This window comes from Micropterus salmoides, unplaced genomic scaffold (genome assembly GCF_014851395.1).
Source record: "Micropterus salmoides isolate LMB-PRFRI ecotype aquatic unplaced genomic scaffold, ASM1485139v1 Ms_hic_scaffold_15, whole genome shotgun sequence".
In the NCBI taxonomy this organism is placed as follows: Eukaryota; Metazoa; Chordata; class Actinopteri; order Centrarchiformes; family Centrarchidae; genus Micropterus; species Micropterus salmoides.
Genome location: NW_024040596.1, coordinates 1,900,904 through 1,919,273, shown reverse-complemented (window position 1 = coordinate 1,919,273; position 18,370 = coordinate 1,900,904). Strand labels below are relative to the sequence as shown.

The following is an 18,370-nucleotide window of genomic DNA, read 5'->3' as shown; positions in this document are numbered from 1 at the left end:
TTTAGATCTCAACATGTTTTGGTGACGGAAACGTTTTTAACTTTTGCTGCTGATTTTTGTACCAATTCAGGTTTACAGAAGAACTACAAACATGGCAGCTGTTCTAACACTTTTAACCGGCAGTGGACGTGACAAACGTGTGTTATAAGGCTGGCTGGATCCCACAGTGTGAAGTTAAGCCCGTAGGCGACGAGAGAATTCACTTCATATTTCTGCTGTTTGTCTTTACAGGTGACCGGACGAATACAGAAGGAGCTCAGATGGAGTTTAAATCCAAGCAGTGGTTCGGTGCCTCGGTACGATCTAATGGAGAACACATCCTGGTGAGAATCACTACTCACACACACACACAGATATATATATATACACTCTATAATGTTATATTTGTATTCTGTCTATATTAGGAATGAACGTTTGGGGGAAAAAATCTAATTAGATTTTTTAAATTGAAGTTTAGCTAAAGTTCAATATTCACTGCAAGTCTGTTTTTGACTGAAGCCGCGTCAAGTAGCACAGAGCAGATGAACCAGACAGGAAGTCGGACACAGAACGGCAGAGAGAATCTGGCCAATTTTCAAAATAAAATACCCATTGCAGGCAAGAATCCCAGAATCGTGCATCCACAATAAATACAGTTAAAACAGACAAATTTAACTGCGTAGCTACTTAACCATGGTGGAAGCACAAAAATCAAGGACAACTGAACAAAAGTCAGCAAAATCAGACAGACGAAACGCTCTTATTCTGGAGACTCACAGACGTTTATGCAGCTTTAATGCTTCTGATGTGTGTCGCAAAGAGCTCACGAAGAAAAAAAACTTATTCAAAGCATTATTAGTTATATTAGACCACAAACCGACCACGTGTTCTGAATGATGACGTAGAAACAGGAAGAAGAGGAGGACAGGAGTGATTCAGAGATTATTACTCTCTCAAAATGTTTCATAGACTGACAGAGTTAGCAGGCCCATTACTATTATCACATTTTAACAGCTTTTAACCTGTTAATCAGGGAAAATACCCTCATGGACATGAAACATCAGCGAGGTTGGTTCATTTGCTTTCACACCACAAGCAAACCGCACCAGACCACCTCTTCAAGGAGGTCTCGGTACGCTTGTTTGGTGAGCAAACGAGTGCAATTGCTGCCTTCACACCTTCCCAAACGATCCGCACTAACTAAATGAGGCAGGTGTGAGAGCCCTCTTTCATAAACTGATTGTGCAATAAAGGACTGTCTTTATCGTGTCTTGTGTTCTGCAGGCCTGCGCCCCCCTGTACCAGTGGTCCACCTTCGGCGTCTCTGAGCGAGAGCCGGTGGGAACCTGTTTCCTGAAGAAGGGGGACACCGTGGTCGAGTACTCGCCCTGCAGATCAAGTGCGTCCCCTTCGTCTGTCTTCTCAAACAAACATTAATCAGCCAACATCACACGCGGACAGACGATCTTTAACCCTCCGTCAGCTGAGGACACACGGCCGGGACAATAAAACACCAACAGCTGCTTCTTAAAACAGCTAAATAAATTCTAATTAACGCAGTTGACGTGAGAGGAGCAGGAAAACTCTGCAGCTGCGTCACTTTAGAAACACCTGATCCGTATCTTTGTTCAAGCAGCAGTATCTAAGTGGGTGTAGAAGCAGCTGATGCTAGCACCAGGTTAGCTTCCATAAGGCCTGTTTCACCCCCCCTCTCTGAGGTGAAATGTGACGTCACTTCAGATTCTAGCCAGAGTAATGTGAGATCCCGATTGGGCCGGCTGTCTGTCTTTTCGCTGCTTTTATTATATTGGGTTTGAGAAGCAGTCAGAGTTGATGGTAAATGAGAATAAAGCTTTTATAATTGTACTTTCAGAGCTCTGACTGCTTCTGTTTCTGTTAAATATGATTTAACGTTGCTGTTTTACTTCTCTGCCCAGGTGCCAACTCACCAGAGGGGCAGGGCTTCTGCCAGGCGGGCTTCAGTGCCGACTTCCTGAAGGTAGGCAACCAAGACCAACTTGTTTATATAGATACATAACGATGAATGAAAGTGGAGAGTGAACCGTAAAACAATATCATCAACGATGATCATTTTACAGTATGTGAGATATTACAAGGCAGTCGGCTCTGATGCATCTTCATCTCTCTAAACACTTTTAAACCCCTAAACGGGTGAGAGGCCAGATGTTTATTGTCAGAATGTCTTTAGATCCTGTTTAATGCAACCAGGAAGCCCTGTGTTTCTAGCCTAGCTTAGCATAAAGGTTGGAAAAATACACCTCATGCTAAAGGTTAAAATGCTCACCGTAAGAAGACAGTTTGTGTGTTCGACAGAAGAGACGTGTAACATGTCGTCATATTAAAACACCGCCGAGGATGGTCCAGGATCCAGGATGGTCCAGGATCCAGGATGTGTTTGGGTCTGTGTGGTTGTAGAGGTGGAGGTGTTTTCATTAAACCTTTCCACATCTGGGAGTAAGAACTGACCTGAGGGGCCGAATAACAAGTGAAAGTAAAACAATTGTCCCTCTGTGTTTTTGTGGTTTCAGAAGGGCAACAGAGTGGTGGTGGGAGGACCTGGCAGCTTCTACTGGCAGGGTGAGTGTGCTGTTCTAGTCTCACAGCAGGTTTAAAGAGGAAGGAACGGAGCATGCTCAGTCCGTCTCTCTACGCTCCTCTCATGTTCTCTGTGAATAACAAACGTTGCAGGAGGAGGATTCCCCCAGAAATGTTGTGGTTGTGTTGAGACGGCAGCTTCCTGTTCTCAGGGTGTCCAACAGGACGCTTCCTCTTTAATACAGCTCAGATCGCACTGTCCCGCATTTTAATCGCTCATGATAACAAAGTGCTCAGTGGAGTTTGTGACCACTCGTAGTGCTATGGAGCACGATGCACACTCAGTAGGAACCCGCAGTCAGGTGAAAATACTGACTTAGCATCTCAGAATAATGACTTAACATGCTAAGAGATGCTAAGTCATTACTTTGAGACTGTTTCTCATTAAAATGACTTACAGCAGCGGTCGGCAGTAGGCGGCCAGATCGCTTTGATAGCAGAAAAATAAAAAATAAATAAATTGATAGCGGCTGGTGCTGAAACAGATCTCAGTCGTGACAGCTGCTCACATGATCACTTCCTCTTAAGTGATTGTGCCTCCAAAATAAAAGCTTCTTGTGCAGCAATGCTTTATGACAACTTTATTGAGATTTTGAAAAGTTCCTGGCCTCCGGCCTGCTTGACACACCTCTGAAAAAGCCGTCAGTAAAGGTGTGATAGGATTCCCCTGAATCTCCTCAGGGAAGTTAAAATAAGCTTATGAATGTGGATCAAACGCACAAACTGCAGCACATGCTGTATTGTGAGCATGTGTAAAAGTGTCCTTATGATTCATTCGTTTAACAAGGAAGAAAAGTATATAAAGATTTGAAATAATTTGACAAACATTTGGCCCGACGGCTGACTTACAGGATCTTCTTTTTTTTTTCATCACAGTGGCGGGAATGTGCTTCCAAAAGTATTTATAATTTGTTTTCATATATGTTTGATCATTTTAGATCACTGTAATAACGTTCCCAATGTCAGCCTAATTTATACAGCTCGGCTAGCTATCAAGGCTGGTTTTTAGACTCTGCACATGGACGAGCTGCTCAGCTAACGTTACTGTAGAGTTAAATGCACCGACCATGTTTGTTAGACCACAAGGACACGGTGAGCTTTGGTGAGAAACACTGAACGTAAACAGAACTTTTGTTTGTCTAAACCTCCAGAGGTCTGAGATCTGAGATTTCCCAAACTGTAAACATTCATGACAGGTTTCAACTCCTGGGAAATTACTTTACTGTACTTTATGCTAAGCTAAGCTAACTGTGGCATCTACTGGACAGAGTGGAAGATATTCATATTAGATATTCATATTTCCTAAATGAAATGGTCTTGTTCCATTGTCAAAGGTCCAGACGATCCAATCCAGTTAAAACATTTAGTCCAAAACACATTATTCCATCATTAAATCCTCAGGGACGGCTGCCGCATCGTCTCAGAAAAAAACACGTCTGTGTCGAGCTGCCGGCTGATACGGAGCGACGCAGCAGAAGCAGCCTGCCGCCAAGGGGCGGAGCTGTTTTAGAAAAAATACACTGAGACAGACACTCAGAAAAACCTGTGGAAAATACTCATTTTTCATGGTATTGGTATAAAATATAAACTTGGACTTTATGCTGCAGCACCACAGCTAATAAGTCCCAGCTGTAGTAATCTGCAGGCATTTGTTAGCAAACATTTTCAAGCAGAAACTGATATTAATTAATTCCAGTAGCACTTAACAGTGATTCTTTTGGGTTAGACACTGCAGAGTGTCTCTTTCAGAGAAGCCCAAAACCAGGCAGATACTCCAAACGGTTCAAGAACTACATTCAGTTTACTTTGGATCTGCCTTGAACAGCGTTTAAAACGAAACTTACAGGAATGTTAGGAGGTTAATGATGCTGGTTATTGTCTTTACTCTGAACAAACCACAGACTGAAATTGCTTTCCTCTTCATCTGCTGAAGAACAAACACCTGGAGGTCCTGCTCTGGTAGAAAATAGTAACGTTGATCCTCTGAAACGTCCCAAACAGCAGATCGTTGATGACGTGTTGGTGTTGTGGTGGTTTGGGAAGCTGCTGCATCAGCGTGAGTAGCACGCTGTGTTGTGTCATCGTGGTCACGGCCTCCTGTGGGGATCAGGGCGCCGCCGGTACAGACGAATCATCTAGGAGTCATGTGATGTTTCTGCTGACTCTGCTCATGGGAGCAGCTTGGTTGATCACCTCGTGGGCCTTTTCCCTGCAAGGTTTCACCGAGACCGACTGTGATTGGCTTGTGTCAAACTAACCACGCGCAAATCCACTGAAGCTGCGTTCAGATCAAAGTGACCCAGATCTGATTTGTTTCTAACAGTGTGTGAACTCTGATCTTTTCCAGTTCAGATTTGAGCCACTTTCATATGTGGTCCAAATAAGATCCAGGTCTGATTGTTAATAATGCGACCTCGGTCTGGACGTCAGATCGGAGTTCGTGTGACGCTGACGTCACTCTAGAGCAACCGTCGCCACAATTCTGCGCTAGAATGGAAACAAAATTAAACATGTTTCTCCTCGTCCTCACCTGCTCACAGATTCACTTTCTTCCACCTTAAATCCACCTTAAATCCACCGGGTCGCCAGCTCTCTGCTGAGGCACCTGCATGCTACCTGTCCAGGTTAGAAAAGGACAGAAAGTTGTGAACATTTGTCATAAATGAGCAGAATGTGACCCCGGGTTAGCGAGTCTGAGCTAACGTGAGCTAGCCTCTGTGGCTCCTTGTTTACTTCTGTACGACAGCTGCTGCTGCTGCGTGTGATGCCGTGTTATTAGTCTGTGCCAGGCTGCTATAATGTGAACTGTCAGTCATAAAAATCAGAGCTGGGCATTAAATGTGTTGAGCATTAAGAGAGAACACAGATCTTTTATGCGAACCCTCCTTTTCAAGCAGTCTTGATCCGGTTGGCAGCTTTCACAGCAGCTCAAACGAACTGGCGCACTAACCGGGCCGACGCACCAGGGCTCATTTTATCTGAACCACGTCAGGTTCAGAAGGTCGGTGTGACTTACACTTTGTCTTTATAAAAAGTTTTCTTCAGCATCACAGCTGATTCAGCTAATGTTGATGGAGACAGTTTGACTGAATTTAAACAGTTAAAAGTTGCAGCTGACAGCTAACTCGCTGACTTCATGGCTACCACGAGGGAGGGGCCCCAGTGTTAGACTGAAGTCAGGACTCTAACACCGAGAGCGGTCTGAAGTCTCTCCTGAGCTGCAGCTTGCATCATCGCCGCCTTAAGAGTTTAATAAGAGAGTAAAGTCCAGACAGGTGAGGCTGCAGACAGGTGTGTGTGTGTGTGTGTGTGTGTGTGTGTGTGTGTTGTAATCCATGTTTGTGTGGTCGTCTGACATTAGAGGGTGTGACACAGAATGTTTCTTCAGCACTGAGTCAGTCACACATTCGTTCTCTACGACTCCTCCTGGTGTGCGAGAGCCTAATTCCTGTTTCCTGTTGAGTCAACAAACACTCACAGCTCTCTGTTCCTGATCAGACGCTCGTTAACGCTCGGTCTCTGCGGCACTTTAATTACAAGCTGTGTGTTATTTTTTTTAAAACCAAAAGTGCTTCGGCTTGTAAACAAACTCGTGTAAAATCATACGTTCTTTTTCTGTTCTTCACTCCATGTTCTGCTCCGTTCTTCCACCACCTCTTCTCCTCTGTCCTGATTTCTGTTCACTTTTTTCTCCCTGTGTTCTCTCCTCGTTCTTTTCTCTTTCTCTTGTACTCTCCTTGTTCTCTGCTCGTTCTGTCCTCGTTCTCTTCTTGTTTTCTCATTGTTCTCCTGTTCCCCCCTTGTTCTCTGCTTGTTCTTTTCTCGTTCTCTTGTACTCTCCTTGTTCTCTGCTCGTTCTTTCCTCGTTCTCTGCTAGTTCTTTCCTCGTTCTCTTCTTGTTTTCTCGTTGTTCTCTTCTTTCCTTGTTCTCTGCTCGTTCTCTCCTCGTTCTCTTCTAGTTTTCTCCTTGTTCTCTGCTCGTTCTTTCCTCGTTCTCTTCTAGTTTTCTCCTTGTTCTCTGCTAGTTCTTTCCTCGTTCTCTTCTAGTTTTCTCCTTGTTCTCTGCTCGTTCTCTTATTGTTCTCTGCTAGTTCTCTCCTTGTTCTCCCCTTGTTCTCTGCTAGTTCTTTCCTCGTTCTCTTCTTGTTTTCTCGTTGTTCTCTTCTTTCCTTGTTCTCTGCTCGTTCTCTCATTGTTCTTCTGTTCTCCCCTTGGTCTCTCATTGTTCTGCTGTTGTTCTCCCCTTGTTCTCTGCTAGTTCTCTCATTGTTCTCCTGTTCTCCCCCTGTTCTCTCATTGTTCTGCTGTTGTTCTCCCCTTGGTCTCTCATTGTTCTGCTGTTGTTCTCCCCTTGTTCTCTGCTCGTTCTGTTATTGTTCTCTCATTGTTCTCCTGTTCTCCCCTTGTTCTCTCATTGTTCTGCTGTTGTTCTCCCCTTGTTCTCTCATTGTTCTCCTGTTGTTCTCCCCTTGTTCTCTGCTAGTTCTCTCCTTGTTCTCCCCTTGTTCTCTGCTAGTTCTTTCCTCGTTCTCTTCTTGTTTTCTCGTTATCTTCTCTCATTGTTCTCCTGTTCTCTCATTGTTCTGCTGTTGTTCTCCTCTTGTTCTCTGTACGTTCTCTTATTGTTCTCTGCTAGTTCTCTCCTTGTTCTCCCCTTGTTCTCTGCTAGTTCTTTCCTCATTCTCTTCTTGTTTTCTCATTGTTCTCTTGTTCTCTCATTGTTATCCTGTTGTTCTCTCCTTGTTCTCTGCTAGTTCTCTCCTTGTTCTCTCCTTGTTCTCTTCTTGGTCTCTGCTGTTCTCTTCTTGTACTCTGCTCGTTCTCTCATTGTTCTCCGCTTGTTCTCCCCTTGTTCTCTCCTTGTTCTCTTCTTGGTCTCTGCTGTTCTCTTCTTGTACTCTGCTCGTTCTCTCACAACCCCCCACCTGGACAAGTTTCAAGCTGTGGGGAAGAAAGCAGTCTACCAAATGTGCGTTAAAGTTCTGAACCTGCACTCTTTGGCAGGACTGAAGGAGTCGAGGTGGACTGACTTCTTTGGTCCAGATGCTTCCCCGAAAGGCAGCTGGCGGTCCCTGTACAAGCTGCCTGGTGAAAAGCGGACAGCAGACCTCCAGTGGAGAGTTGTACATGGGGCAATAGCTACAAACAGATACAGAGCACACCTGGATCCAGAGTTGGGGGAGGAGTGTATTTTCTGAGACCCTGGCACTTTTATTTATTCAGTGTCCTCCCCTATCAGCACTTGTGGAGCTTTTAAAACGGTGGTTTCAGGGTCTTGGGGAGTCTCTTTCTTTTAGTTTGTTTATTTTTGGCCCAAAATACAGTGCTAAAAAGAAGTCAGTGCACACTTTGGTAAACTTTTTATCTGGTTCTGCAAAGATGGCCATCTGGCTGATGCGCAGAAACCGGGCTCAGAGTGCCGGCTGCGTAGAGCCGGTGCCGGTCTTGAAGGGACTGCTTAAGGCTCGATTAAGGGTGGAGCCATGCATATTATGCATCCAGGTTTATGCTCTGTGGGGGGAGACGGAGAGATGAATGTAAATATATATGGGTTTGTTGTGTTGGTTTTTTGTTTTCTTGAAAGAAATCACATTTCTTTCTCGTTAATGTGATGATGTGACAATGAGTTTATTTGCTATTCTGGTTTCAATGTTCAATCAAGGGATTTTGAAACCGAAACCGTTCTCTCCTGTTCTCTCCTTGTTCTCTGCTCGTTCTTTTCTCGTTCTCTGCTCGCTCTCTACTTGTTCTCTCCTCGTTCTCTGATTGTTCTCTTCTTGTTCTGTCCTCGTTCTTTCCTCATTCTCTGCTCGTTCACTGCTCGTTCTCTCCTTGTTCTCTCCTTGTTCTCTCCTTGTTCTCTCCACGTTCTCTGCTCGTTCTCTCCACGTTCTCTGCTCGTTCTCTCCTTGTTCTCTGCTCGTTCTCTCCTTGTTCTCTGCTCGTTCACTGCTCGTTCTCTCCTCGTTCTTTGCTTGTTCTCTCCTTGTTCTCTCCTTGTTCTCTCCACGTTCTCTGCTCGTTCTCTCCACGTTCTCTGCTCGTTCTCTCCTTGTTCTCTGCTTGTTCTCTCCTTGTTCTCTCCACGTTCTCTGCTCGTTCACTGCTCGTTCTCTCCTCGTTCTCTCCTCGTTCTCTCCTTGTTCTCTCCTTGTTCTCTCCACGTTCTCTTCTTGTTGTCTCCTTGTTCTCTGCTCGTGCTTTCCTCGTTCACTGCTCGTTCTCTACTCGTTCTTTCCTCGTTCACTGGTCGTTCTCTCCTTGTTCTCTGCTCGTTCTTTCCTCGTTCACTGCTCGTTCTCTCCTTGTTCTCTGCTCATGCTTTCCTTGTTCTCTGCTTGTTCTCTGCTTGTTCTCTGCTTGTTCTCTCCTCGTTCTCTGTTTGTTCTTTCCTCGTTCACTGGTCGTTCTCTCCTTGTTCTCTCCTTGTTCTCTCCTTGTTCTCTGCTCGTTCACTGCTCGTTCTCTCCTTGTTCTTTCCACGTTCTCTGCTCGTTCTCTTCTTGTTCTGTCCTCGTTCTCTGCTCGTTCACTGCTCATTCTCTCCTTGTTCTCTGCTCGTTCTCTCCTTGTTCTCTGCTCGTTCACTGCTCGTTCACTGCTCGTTCTCTCCTCGTTCTCTGCTCGTTCTCTGCTCGTTCTCTCCTCGTTCTCTGCTCGTTCTTTCCTCGTTCACTGCTCGTTCTCTCCTTGTTCTCTGCTCGTGCTTTCCTCGTTCTCTCCTTGTTCTCTGCTTGTTCTCTGCATGTTCTCTGCTTGTTCTCTCCTCGTTCTCTGTTTGTTCTTTCCTCGTTCACTGGTCGTTCTCTCCTTGTTCTCTCCTTGTTCTCTGCTTGTTCTCTCCTTGTTCTCTGCTCGTTCACTGCTCGTTCTCTCCTTGTTCTTTCCACGTTCTCTGCTCGTTCTCTTCTTGTTCTGTCCTCGTTCTCTGCTCGTTCACTGCTCATTCTCTCCTTGTTCTCTGCTCGTTCTCTCCTTGTTCTCTGCTCGTTCTCTCCTTGTTCTCTGCTCGTTCACTGCTCGTTCACTGCTCGTTCTCTCCTCGTTCTCTGCTCGTTCTCTCCTCGTTCTCTGCTCGTTCTTTCCTCGTTCACTGCTCGTTCTCTCCTTGTTCTCTGCTCGTGCTTTCCTCGTTCTCTCCTTGTTCTCTGCTCGTGCTTTCCTCGTTCTCTCCTTGTTCTCTGTTCGGTCACTGCTCGTTCTCTGCTCGGTCACTGCTCGTTCTCTCCACGTTCTCTGCTCGTTCTCTCCACGTTCTCTGCTCGTTCTTTCCTTGTTCACTGCTCGTTCTCTCCTTTTTCTTTGCTCGTTCTCTCCTTGTTCTCTGCTTGTTCACTGCTCGTTGTCTCCTCGTTCTTTCCACGTTCTCTGCTCGTTCACTTCTTCTTCTCTGCTCGTTCTTTTCTTCTTCTCTGCTCGTTCTTTTCTCATACTCTCCTCATTCTCTGTTTGTTCTCTTCTTGTTTTCTCCTTGTTCTCTAACGTTCTCCTCCTTTTCTCTTCAGGTCAGCTGATTTCTGACGATGTCTCTGAGATATTTACCCGGATTAAAAAAGACAATGAGTTTATCGCCCCGTACGCAAACACCCTCGCCACCAGGTCAGCCAGCGCTCAGTACGACGACAGCTACCTAGGTAACCACACACACACACACACACACACACACACACACACACACACACACCATTTTAATTAATCCAATTAAGTCCAGACAAGATAAACTTTGACCATCAACATCTGTGTGTTTCCTTCTTAATGTATCAGATGTCATCTTAACTTTATTCGATCACCACAACGACTCTTTCAGCCTCCTTCAGTCTTTCTCTCGTGCTGATGACATTTCATTTAAATCTAAATGTAGCAAGATCTTTTCTTCCCATCCTTGAGAAAGTGAAATTTTTAACTCTGTGGAGGGGAGTTTAAAGTTCTCAGGCGAAAATAATGTGTTATTGTGAGTGCAGTGTGGATGTCTGCTCTGCCTGTGAGACAACGCTGAAGTCACGGCTTTATGCAAGGTTTCATTGGCTGAGTCGAAATAACGTCTCCAGCTACGATATTCTGTCGAATTAATGCAAAACCAGGGACCGCCATCATAACACCAAATACATAAACTATAAACTGTTCTCAGAGGAGAACACAGGAAGTGATTTTACAGAGCAGTTCTGTTGCTGATGCAGACAAAATAAATGCATTTTAATTTCAGTCTGAGCGTGTGACGTTAAATACTAAGATGCTGTGATGAATACCATACCACCAATTTTGTACATAACATTCTCCTCCTATTTATACCTAAACAACCGTGTACAGAACGGCTGGTTTGTCATTTTTAGCACACGCTTAGGATTTAGAATTTCGAATTTAAACAATTTGATATATAGAAGATGCAGTCGGCTCCATTTAAGACTCTACACACTGAGAGCGTTCTAAAAGCAACGCAGTTCTTGTAGTTTTACTGAGCGCGTCTCTCTGTGTTCCCCAGGATACTCTGTGACAGTCGCAGACTTCAACGGCGACGGAAAGGAAGGTAAGAACAGACGTGGATCTATAACACTGCCAGGTTCTGAGTTTGAGTCCAACACTTAGATAGATAGATCAAAGGTACTGATAACTGGCTGTTGTTAGTGATGATGATGTTAACCACTAACCTCAGAGCCCAAAGGAACTCTCTGGTCTATTGAACACAACAAGTGTGAAAGAATTATATTTTAATGGAAAAAATGCATTTCCTACAGAAAATGTGTGTGAATGCTGAAAGCTGAAATTAACTTACTAAACACTGCAGAAAATGTGTGTTAATGCTGAAAGCTGAAATTAACTTGCTAAACACTGCAGAAAATGTGTGTGAATGCTGAAAGCTGAAATTAACTTGCTAAACACTGCAGAAAATGTGTGTGAATGCTGAAAGCTGAAATTAACTTGCTAAACACTGCAGAAAATGTGTGTGAATGCTGAAAGCTGAAATTAACCTGCTAAACACTGCAGAAAACATGTGTGAATGCTGAAAGCTGAAATTAACCTGCTAAACACTGCAGAAAACATGTGTGAATGCTGAAAGCTGAAATTAACTTGCTAAACACTGCAGAAAATGTGTGTGAATGCTGAAAGCTGAAATTAACTTGCTAAACACTGCAGAAAATGTGTGTGAATGCTGAAAGCTGAAATTAACTTGCTAAACACTGCAGAAAATGTGTGTGAATGCTGAAAGCTGAAATTAACTTGCTAAACACTGCAGAAAATGTGTGTGAATGCTGAAAGCTGAACTGAGCTGAAATACATCGCTGAAAAGCTGAAAGTTGTTAATCTGTCAAAGCTGGAAATTAGTTAGTCAAAAGAGAAGTACATGGAAGAAGGTAGTAAATAGCTGAATCGTAGCACACATGCCCTTAAAAAGCAGAACATTTTGATATTGGAATGGTTTCTGTAGTTAAAGGGTTTGGAGTGTATTTTACATACAGCTCTTTTATTCAGTAAAGGCTGTAATGTTATTAAATGCAGACAGAATAGAATTGTGATTTTCAAATTAAGGCTGAGCAAAATGTTCAAAAATGTTATCACTATAAAAAATGTAATTTCATTTAATTTCGATAATTATCAGGATAAATGTCACATCATTGTTTCTTTCAGGTTTAAAGGCTGATTTTTGCTCCTGAGTGAAAGTTAATTGTAGTTTTAAACTTTTCTTTCTGGTCAGAACAAACACTTGATGCCAAACAGTGGATCACTTCACAAATCTGAGGCAGAACGTTCAGAACTATTCTGATAAAAAAAAAAAATTAAATTAAGTAAAATCTGTTTTCAGTCTCTTTTCCTCAACAAAATAAATATCTTAATAGAAAAATTAAGTGCTGATTTGTTCATGATACAAATTTATTAAACATTTGTAATTGAGGATAATTACCATTATTGGTTTATTGTCCAGCCCTGTTTCAATCAGAAATCCATTTGATGGTTGCAGCATCTTAAACGCCCTGTTTGTCCTCGTCTCAGCATAGTTTAAAGTTTTGGACTGTTGGTCGGATAAAACAAAGCATCTGATGACATCGAGGGACATTTTATAGACCAAACGGTTCATTGGAAAAATAGATTAATCGATAATGAAAGTAAGGTTTTCCTCACCTCCACAGATTATGTGACTGGAGTACCTCGCGGGGAGAAGGCCCTGGGTTACGTAAGTGTTAAACACACAGTGGATTACAGCCACGCATCAGTCCTGGTCAGGGTTCCCAGACGTGGACCGAAACTGATCCGTGGAGCGGTTTGTGTGAAGCTCAGCTGACGACCTGTGTTTGATGTTTTAGGTGAACATCTTCAACGGCCTCAACATGCAGTCCATGGTCAACTTCACAGGAACGCAGGTGAGCTGCAGCACAGAGCAGCCCCCACATTCAGCATCCGGCCACGCCACTGCGTCGGCACGGAGGGGGTCCTGCCGCTGGTTCCACCAAAATCGTTTGCAACGTTTCATTGACAGAACAAAAACACGGAACTCAAGCAGCACACACTAATAGGGTTGGGTATCGTTCCAGTTTCATTGATTCTCGGTGACCTTCCTCCCCTTCATGTCTCTAAAGTGAAAGGAGTCTCTGTCCTAGAGGGGCGTCTCTGGGGACTCGTCTCATCTGTAGCCATCGTTGGTGTAGTGGACCTAAATTTATTAGTTATGCATTTTAATAAATTTATGAGAATTGATACCCAATTATGAATTATTATTCATAAAATCAGAATTTCCTCGTAAAGGGCCCCACCGGAGTTGTTATAATCCTAGAGTCTCCGGACCTCTAGGTAGTTTTGAATAATTATACAATTATTACTAGTGATCAGTTAGTTAATAATCGCTCAATTATCTTAAATCAGTCAGTCAGTCTCATATCTAAAGGGTCAATTCTCTTGGCAGGAACTATAAATAGGCAACACACACAGCTCTTGATTATATTACAGTGAATTTATTCTCTAACTAAGGTGATAAAAAGATGGTTGGATACAGGGAACATAAACATTTGCTGAACAATGAGCCTGGAGGTTCGACTGTGGGAAGCATTTGACTCATACGGCATAGAAGAGCTAATGAAAGTAAACTAATGCTATAGTTTAGTTACGGCTTGTCGACAGCCTGCTTTTGGCCTGTTGCACGGGTCCCACGCTAGCTGCCCGATCCTGGCTTTTTGCTAGGGATTGTCCGGGGTTCTCCGTGTCTGATTGAAAACGCCTCCTCCGTCTGGCAATTCGGCTGTTTGCAGGTTTCCTTGGTTGTAGCTGGCGAGACCACGTGGCTTGGTCTGACCTCGGTGAAGTTGGCTCGACGAAAAAGGCTTAAAATGGAACTTGGTCGTTCCTGAATTAGTCCAGTGTAACTTAACGGACTGATAACTTTAACAAACAAAAGAAATAAAGAAAATAAAACAAACTGAAGGCAGATCGATGTCTCGGCACTTCAGGTGTGTAGCTTCAGGCGAACAAAGGCCTGTTTGTTTCGCTGGCCGAGTCTGGGCGTGTTGCCTGGCGAGGCACGCCGAACGCGTGCCGAAGCATCCAGAGGGCAGAGTGGAAGAGCGAGAAGAGAGCGAGCAGGTCGCGTGTCGCTCTTTTGTTGCCTGGGGCGTGGTTCCCCAGGGGGCGTCTCAGGTTTCCCCAGGAACTGCCTTTCCAAACTTAATGTCTAAAGAAAAGAAATCTATTTGCACGTATTATAATCAAATATTTTCCACAATCGAACCTCAATGGTTGAACGGTTGTACTGTTCTAAGCATTTGGTAAATTGTCACATTATTGGTCAGGATTTTTATACATTTAACCGCATTTCCGACGAGGGCATGTAATACTTATTTCGTCCACTTGGGGGAGCTCAGGTTACATGAGGAAAGCTTGGATTAAATCAAAGATCGTCTCTCCTTAGGAACCGGGGAATTTGTTGATTCATCCTTAAATTCAAGCTGGCGATTAAGAGTATAGTAAAACATTTCTTTGTCATCATTTCTAAAGGGATTTTGTAAGAAAGTATTATGAACAAGCATTGATTACATCAGATGAAGGAGTGTCTTGCTGAAAATAAAACACTGCACAAGTAACTTCTTTTCAGCACTAATATCAACAACAGATAGCAACAACAGTTAACATAACTACTCCAATAGAGGCAAACGTAATCAGGTAACTAAAGATTTAATTAAATTTAATTAGATGCTTTGAGTCTTTTGGAGAATGCAGTCCTTTGTCATCCAAAGTTCAGTGTCTGGAACATGTCACACTTAGGTGAGACAAGGAGTATCCTTTTGATGTGGTAATAAACAAAGAATAAGGTCAGTTTCCACGGAAACGTGTGTGGTGGGGTAAGTTTTGATAGGCTGTTCAGGGAGATGCCAATGACTGGCTCGTGTCCCTTTGTCAGTTTAACAGTCAGGCCCCGCGTTATCAGCTTCGGAATCAAAATGGTGCCAGTTTTATGGTCGGGCTAGCACTTAGAGAAAGCAACTTTGACCCCTCCCCATCTTCTCTGGGGAGGAGAAAGGAATTTAGGGTAGCTCCACATTTATTCAATGAAAAATGCACAAATCCACACTGTTGTTCACTACATTGGTTTCCCTTCAGTATAAAAGGTGAACCAGTTCTCCAAACCCAACCCTACTCACTGGAAGTATCTTCTCTAAAGAAAGCAAGGATTTTGAATTTAATACACATTAATGAGCTTTCCAGCGTTAAAGATCAGTATTTGTGCATCATGTGCCATCACACACCGACTAATGTCAGCGGACTGCAGGACCAAACTCCAGCACGAGTGAAGAAGCAGCTGACCAACACACACTGCAGCACTCTACAGAAGATCCACCTGTGGTAGTAGAGTGCAGCGGCAGGAAGTAGAGGTGTGGAGCCAAATGCAGACAGAGGCGAGGAGATTGCAGTCCAACAAAAGATTTAATAACGCAACTTAAACAGGGTTACTCAGGAGCACAGCAGGCCAAAAGTCCAAACAAAAGTGTCTCCAAACGGGCAGAGTAATAATCCAGAACAAGGCAGAGAAATATGCAAACACGAGGGAATAAATCCATGGAACAAAGAACAAGTAGGAACACTCAACATTAGAAAAGGACCTCACAAAAACTGAAGAGAACTGAAGGTTTAAATACACAGAATAAAGAATAAACCAAAACACAAGCAGACACAGATCCATAAACAAAAGTACAAAAACACAGGCAGGGGTAACAAACTAATAATCAAGACAAAAATACACTAAGCCAACAGGAACAAAGCCAGACAAGAACACCGGGCACAGAAGATTACAAAATAAAACAGGAAGTAAAGTACACGGGAACACACGACCACAGATCTACCAAAGTAAAACACAGAACATGGAAAGACCGCAAAATCAGGGCATGGAACAGAGACCGGACCAAACAGGAGACAGGACTACACCAAAACATGGAGACATAGGACTAAGGACTCAAACAAGTAAAACTAAAGTAAGCTACAAAACCCCAAACAAGACAAGATCAAATAATAAAACACATGAACTAAGAACTGAGGCACTGGACTAAGATAAGAGACAAGACAGATACTAAGTAAACTAAAACATGTGAATGAATAAAATAATAGACCAACGTCTGTTTTACAAATGAAATGTAGTTTGTGATGGTTTCTGAATGAATGCAAGTTCCAGACTTTACTTCAGTGAGCTTCATCAAGACCAGTCGGCTTAACCGCCAGTTATGTTTCACTAGAAACACAAGTAAATGTTTTGGCACACAGGAGTCTGATGCTGGAGCCCCCCCCCTTTCTAATTATCAGATTAAAGTGAATCACCCACCCTGAAATAAAACGCAGGGCTGTCCAGAAAACTGCTTCAAATTTTTGCTGCAACGTCAAATATCTCACAGTTAAATCTGTGCAAGCTCTCATTGCTGGTAGGTGACCGTGGAGAAGAATCAAAGACATAAATATTACAACAGTAACAGGAAGTAACTCCTAACTGGCCTTTCTGTCTGAAACACAGACAGATGTTAAATCAAACCGCTGCTGACTGACGCTGCTTTTACATCTCCACATAAAACACAGAGACCCTCACTCAGCTTCTCGTGAACTAACAGCAGCTGCATTTATGTTGAGTCTGTTGAAAACACTACAGATGGAGAAGAAGAAGAGAGGGAGGGTGTCTTCGAAGGAAAAAGGATGAGGGCTGGAGAGGAAACGAGTTAATGACAGAGTTCCTCTCGTCTTTCCTGTCCCTCCTCCATAACTCGCCCTCTGAACCCGTCAGCCTCTGTTATCTCTCCCTCCAGCCGGCGTTTTATATCTCTAGTCTTGTGTGAGTCTCTGTTTGGAGGTTTCACATTCATCTAGTGTTTCATTTAAACAGGAACAGACAGTTCAAACAACACGGCGTCCGTCCTCCCCTTAACTCTTCTTTTCCCTCTCCCCTGACGGTGTGTCCGTCTCCAGTTTGAATCACCTGGATCGTTTTTACTCCTCTAACCCTGCAAGTCAAAGCCGTGACCTCAAACTCAACACGCATCTGATTCGCTCCTCCTTTATGGGGATGAGACAGAGAGAGAGATGTGAGGACGCAGAAATGCAGCGTCGTTCTGATGAGGCGGCAGATCCTCACACAGGAAGTGAAACGGCACCGATGGACAATTAAATCTATTAATTATACAACGAGAAACCGCCAAAATAAAATAATTTGTTTAGGAACTGCAGGTAAAACAGAACCGCAGCTGTGGAGGAGAAATATTACTAGTTTTCTGGAATCAGCTGAAGATGCACCTGCAACACAAATAAGAAAATTATGATTATTATTATATTTGTAATATTTTTATTTCATGAACAGTAAAACAACCACGTGCGGGGGCAGTTCATGTTAGCAGTCGTGTACTTCGCCACCAGCAGTTCACTACTACAGAAAAACTGGAAGAGATTCTGAATGTTTACACCTGGCTCTGTATTAACCCTCCTGCTGCTGCTGCTGAGCGAACAGCCGGTAAAGCTGTCAGTAAACGCTGCTCACATTTTAGGATGAAGCCAATGTGTTCCTCTGAGATGTATGTTTCGACACAAGTCGATGCTGAAATTTTAAAAACATGTTGCTACTCGTTTCGAGATCCAACACGTAACTGCAGCTGCCTCGACTGGTAGACTAGTGAAGAGCCGTGTGTGGAAACTGGGCTGTTTCCTTCAACAGCTCCGTGACAAAGCCTGGATTTCTACCAGTTCTGGGATCAGAGAGCTGATTCAGGCCGACGTTTCACAGTTTGGATTGACACAAAATCACCAATGGTGACGATGCACAAACGCTCCTGTTACTGTAGGAGGAGTTAGGGGCCGTCTGCGCCATATAGAAGAAAAGTTGAATTGATTATGCGCAGTTTCAAGAGAATATTTTGACATTAAACCACCTCTCATCTGTCCCGAACATCCTCTCACAGCTGTTAGTTGTTCAAGTGTTTTTATTAAAGGGGTGTGTGTTAAAGCACGTGATGGGATTTATTATTTTATTTTTTTAACGTGGGATCAAATTTGGAATTGGTTATCGTGGAGTTTTACTGGTTTCAATATCGACTGCTAAATTTCTGGTATCGTGATGACGTCTCTAACCTAAGAACTGTGATTTAGGGAGTGTAGAAATAAAGCTTTTCTAAATCTCTGTCTTGTAGATGGCTGCCTACTTTGGACATTCGGTGGCTGTGACTGATATTAATAAAGATGGGTAAGTCTGACTCCAGCTGAGCAGCAGCCTTACGCTCTCTCTCTCTCTCTCTCTCTCTCTCTCTCTCTCTCTCTCTCTCTCTCT

The 18,370-nt window shown here is 43.5% G+C and overlaps 1 protein-coding gene across 1 annotated transcript; it reads left to right on the top strand.

Moving 5' to 3' along the window:
* The first annotated feature begins 218 nt into the window (after nt 1-218).
* On the top strand, nt 219-18,290 carry LOC119903618 (integrin alpha-V-like). The gene is made up of 9 exons (XM_038719860.1): nt 219-323; nt 1,264-1,378; nt 1,917-1,978; nt 2,529-2,577; nt 10,101-10,229; nt 11,075-11,119; nt 12,720-12,763; nt 12,894-12,950; nt 18,234-18,290. Exons 1-9 carry the CDS (start codon nt 261-263, stop codon nt 18,288-18,290), a joined length of 621 nt encoding a protein of 206 aa, XP_038575788.1. The 5' UTR covers nt 219-260.
* Nucleotides 18,291-18,370: the final 80 nt, after the last annotated feature.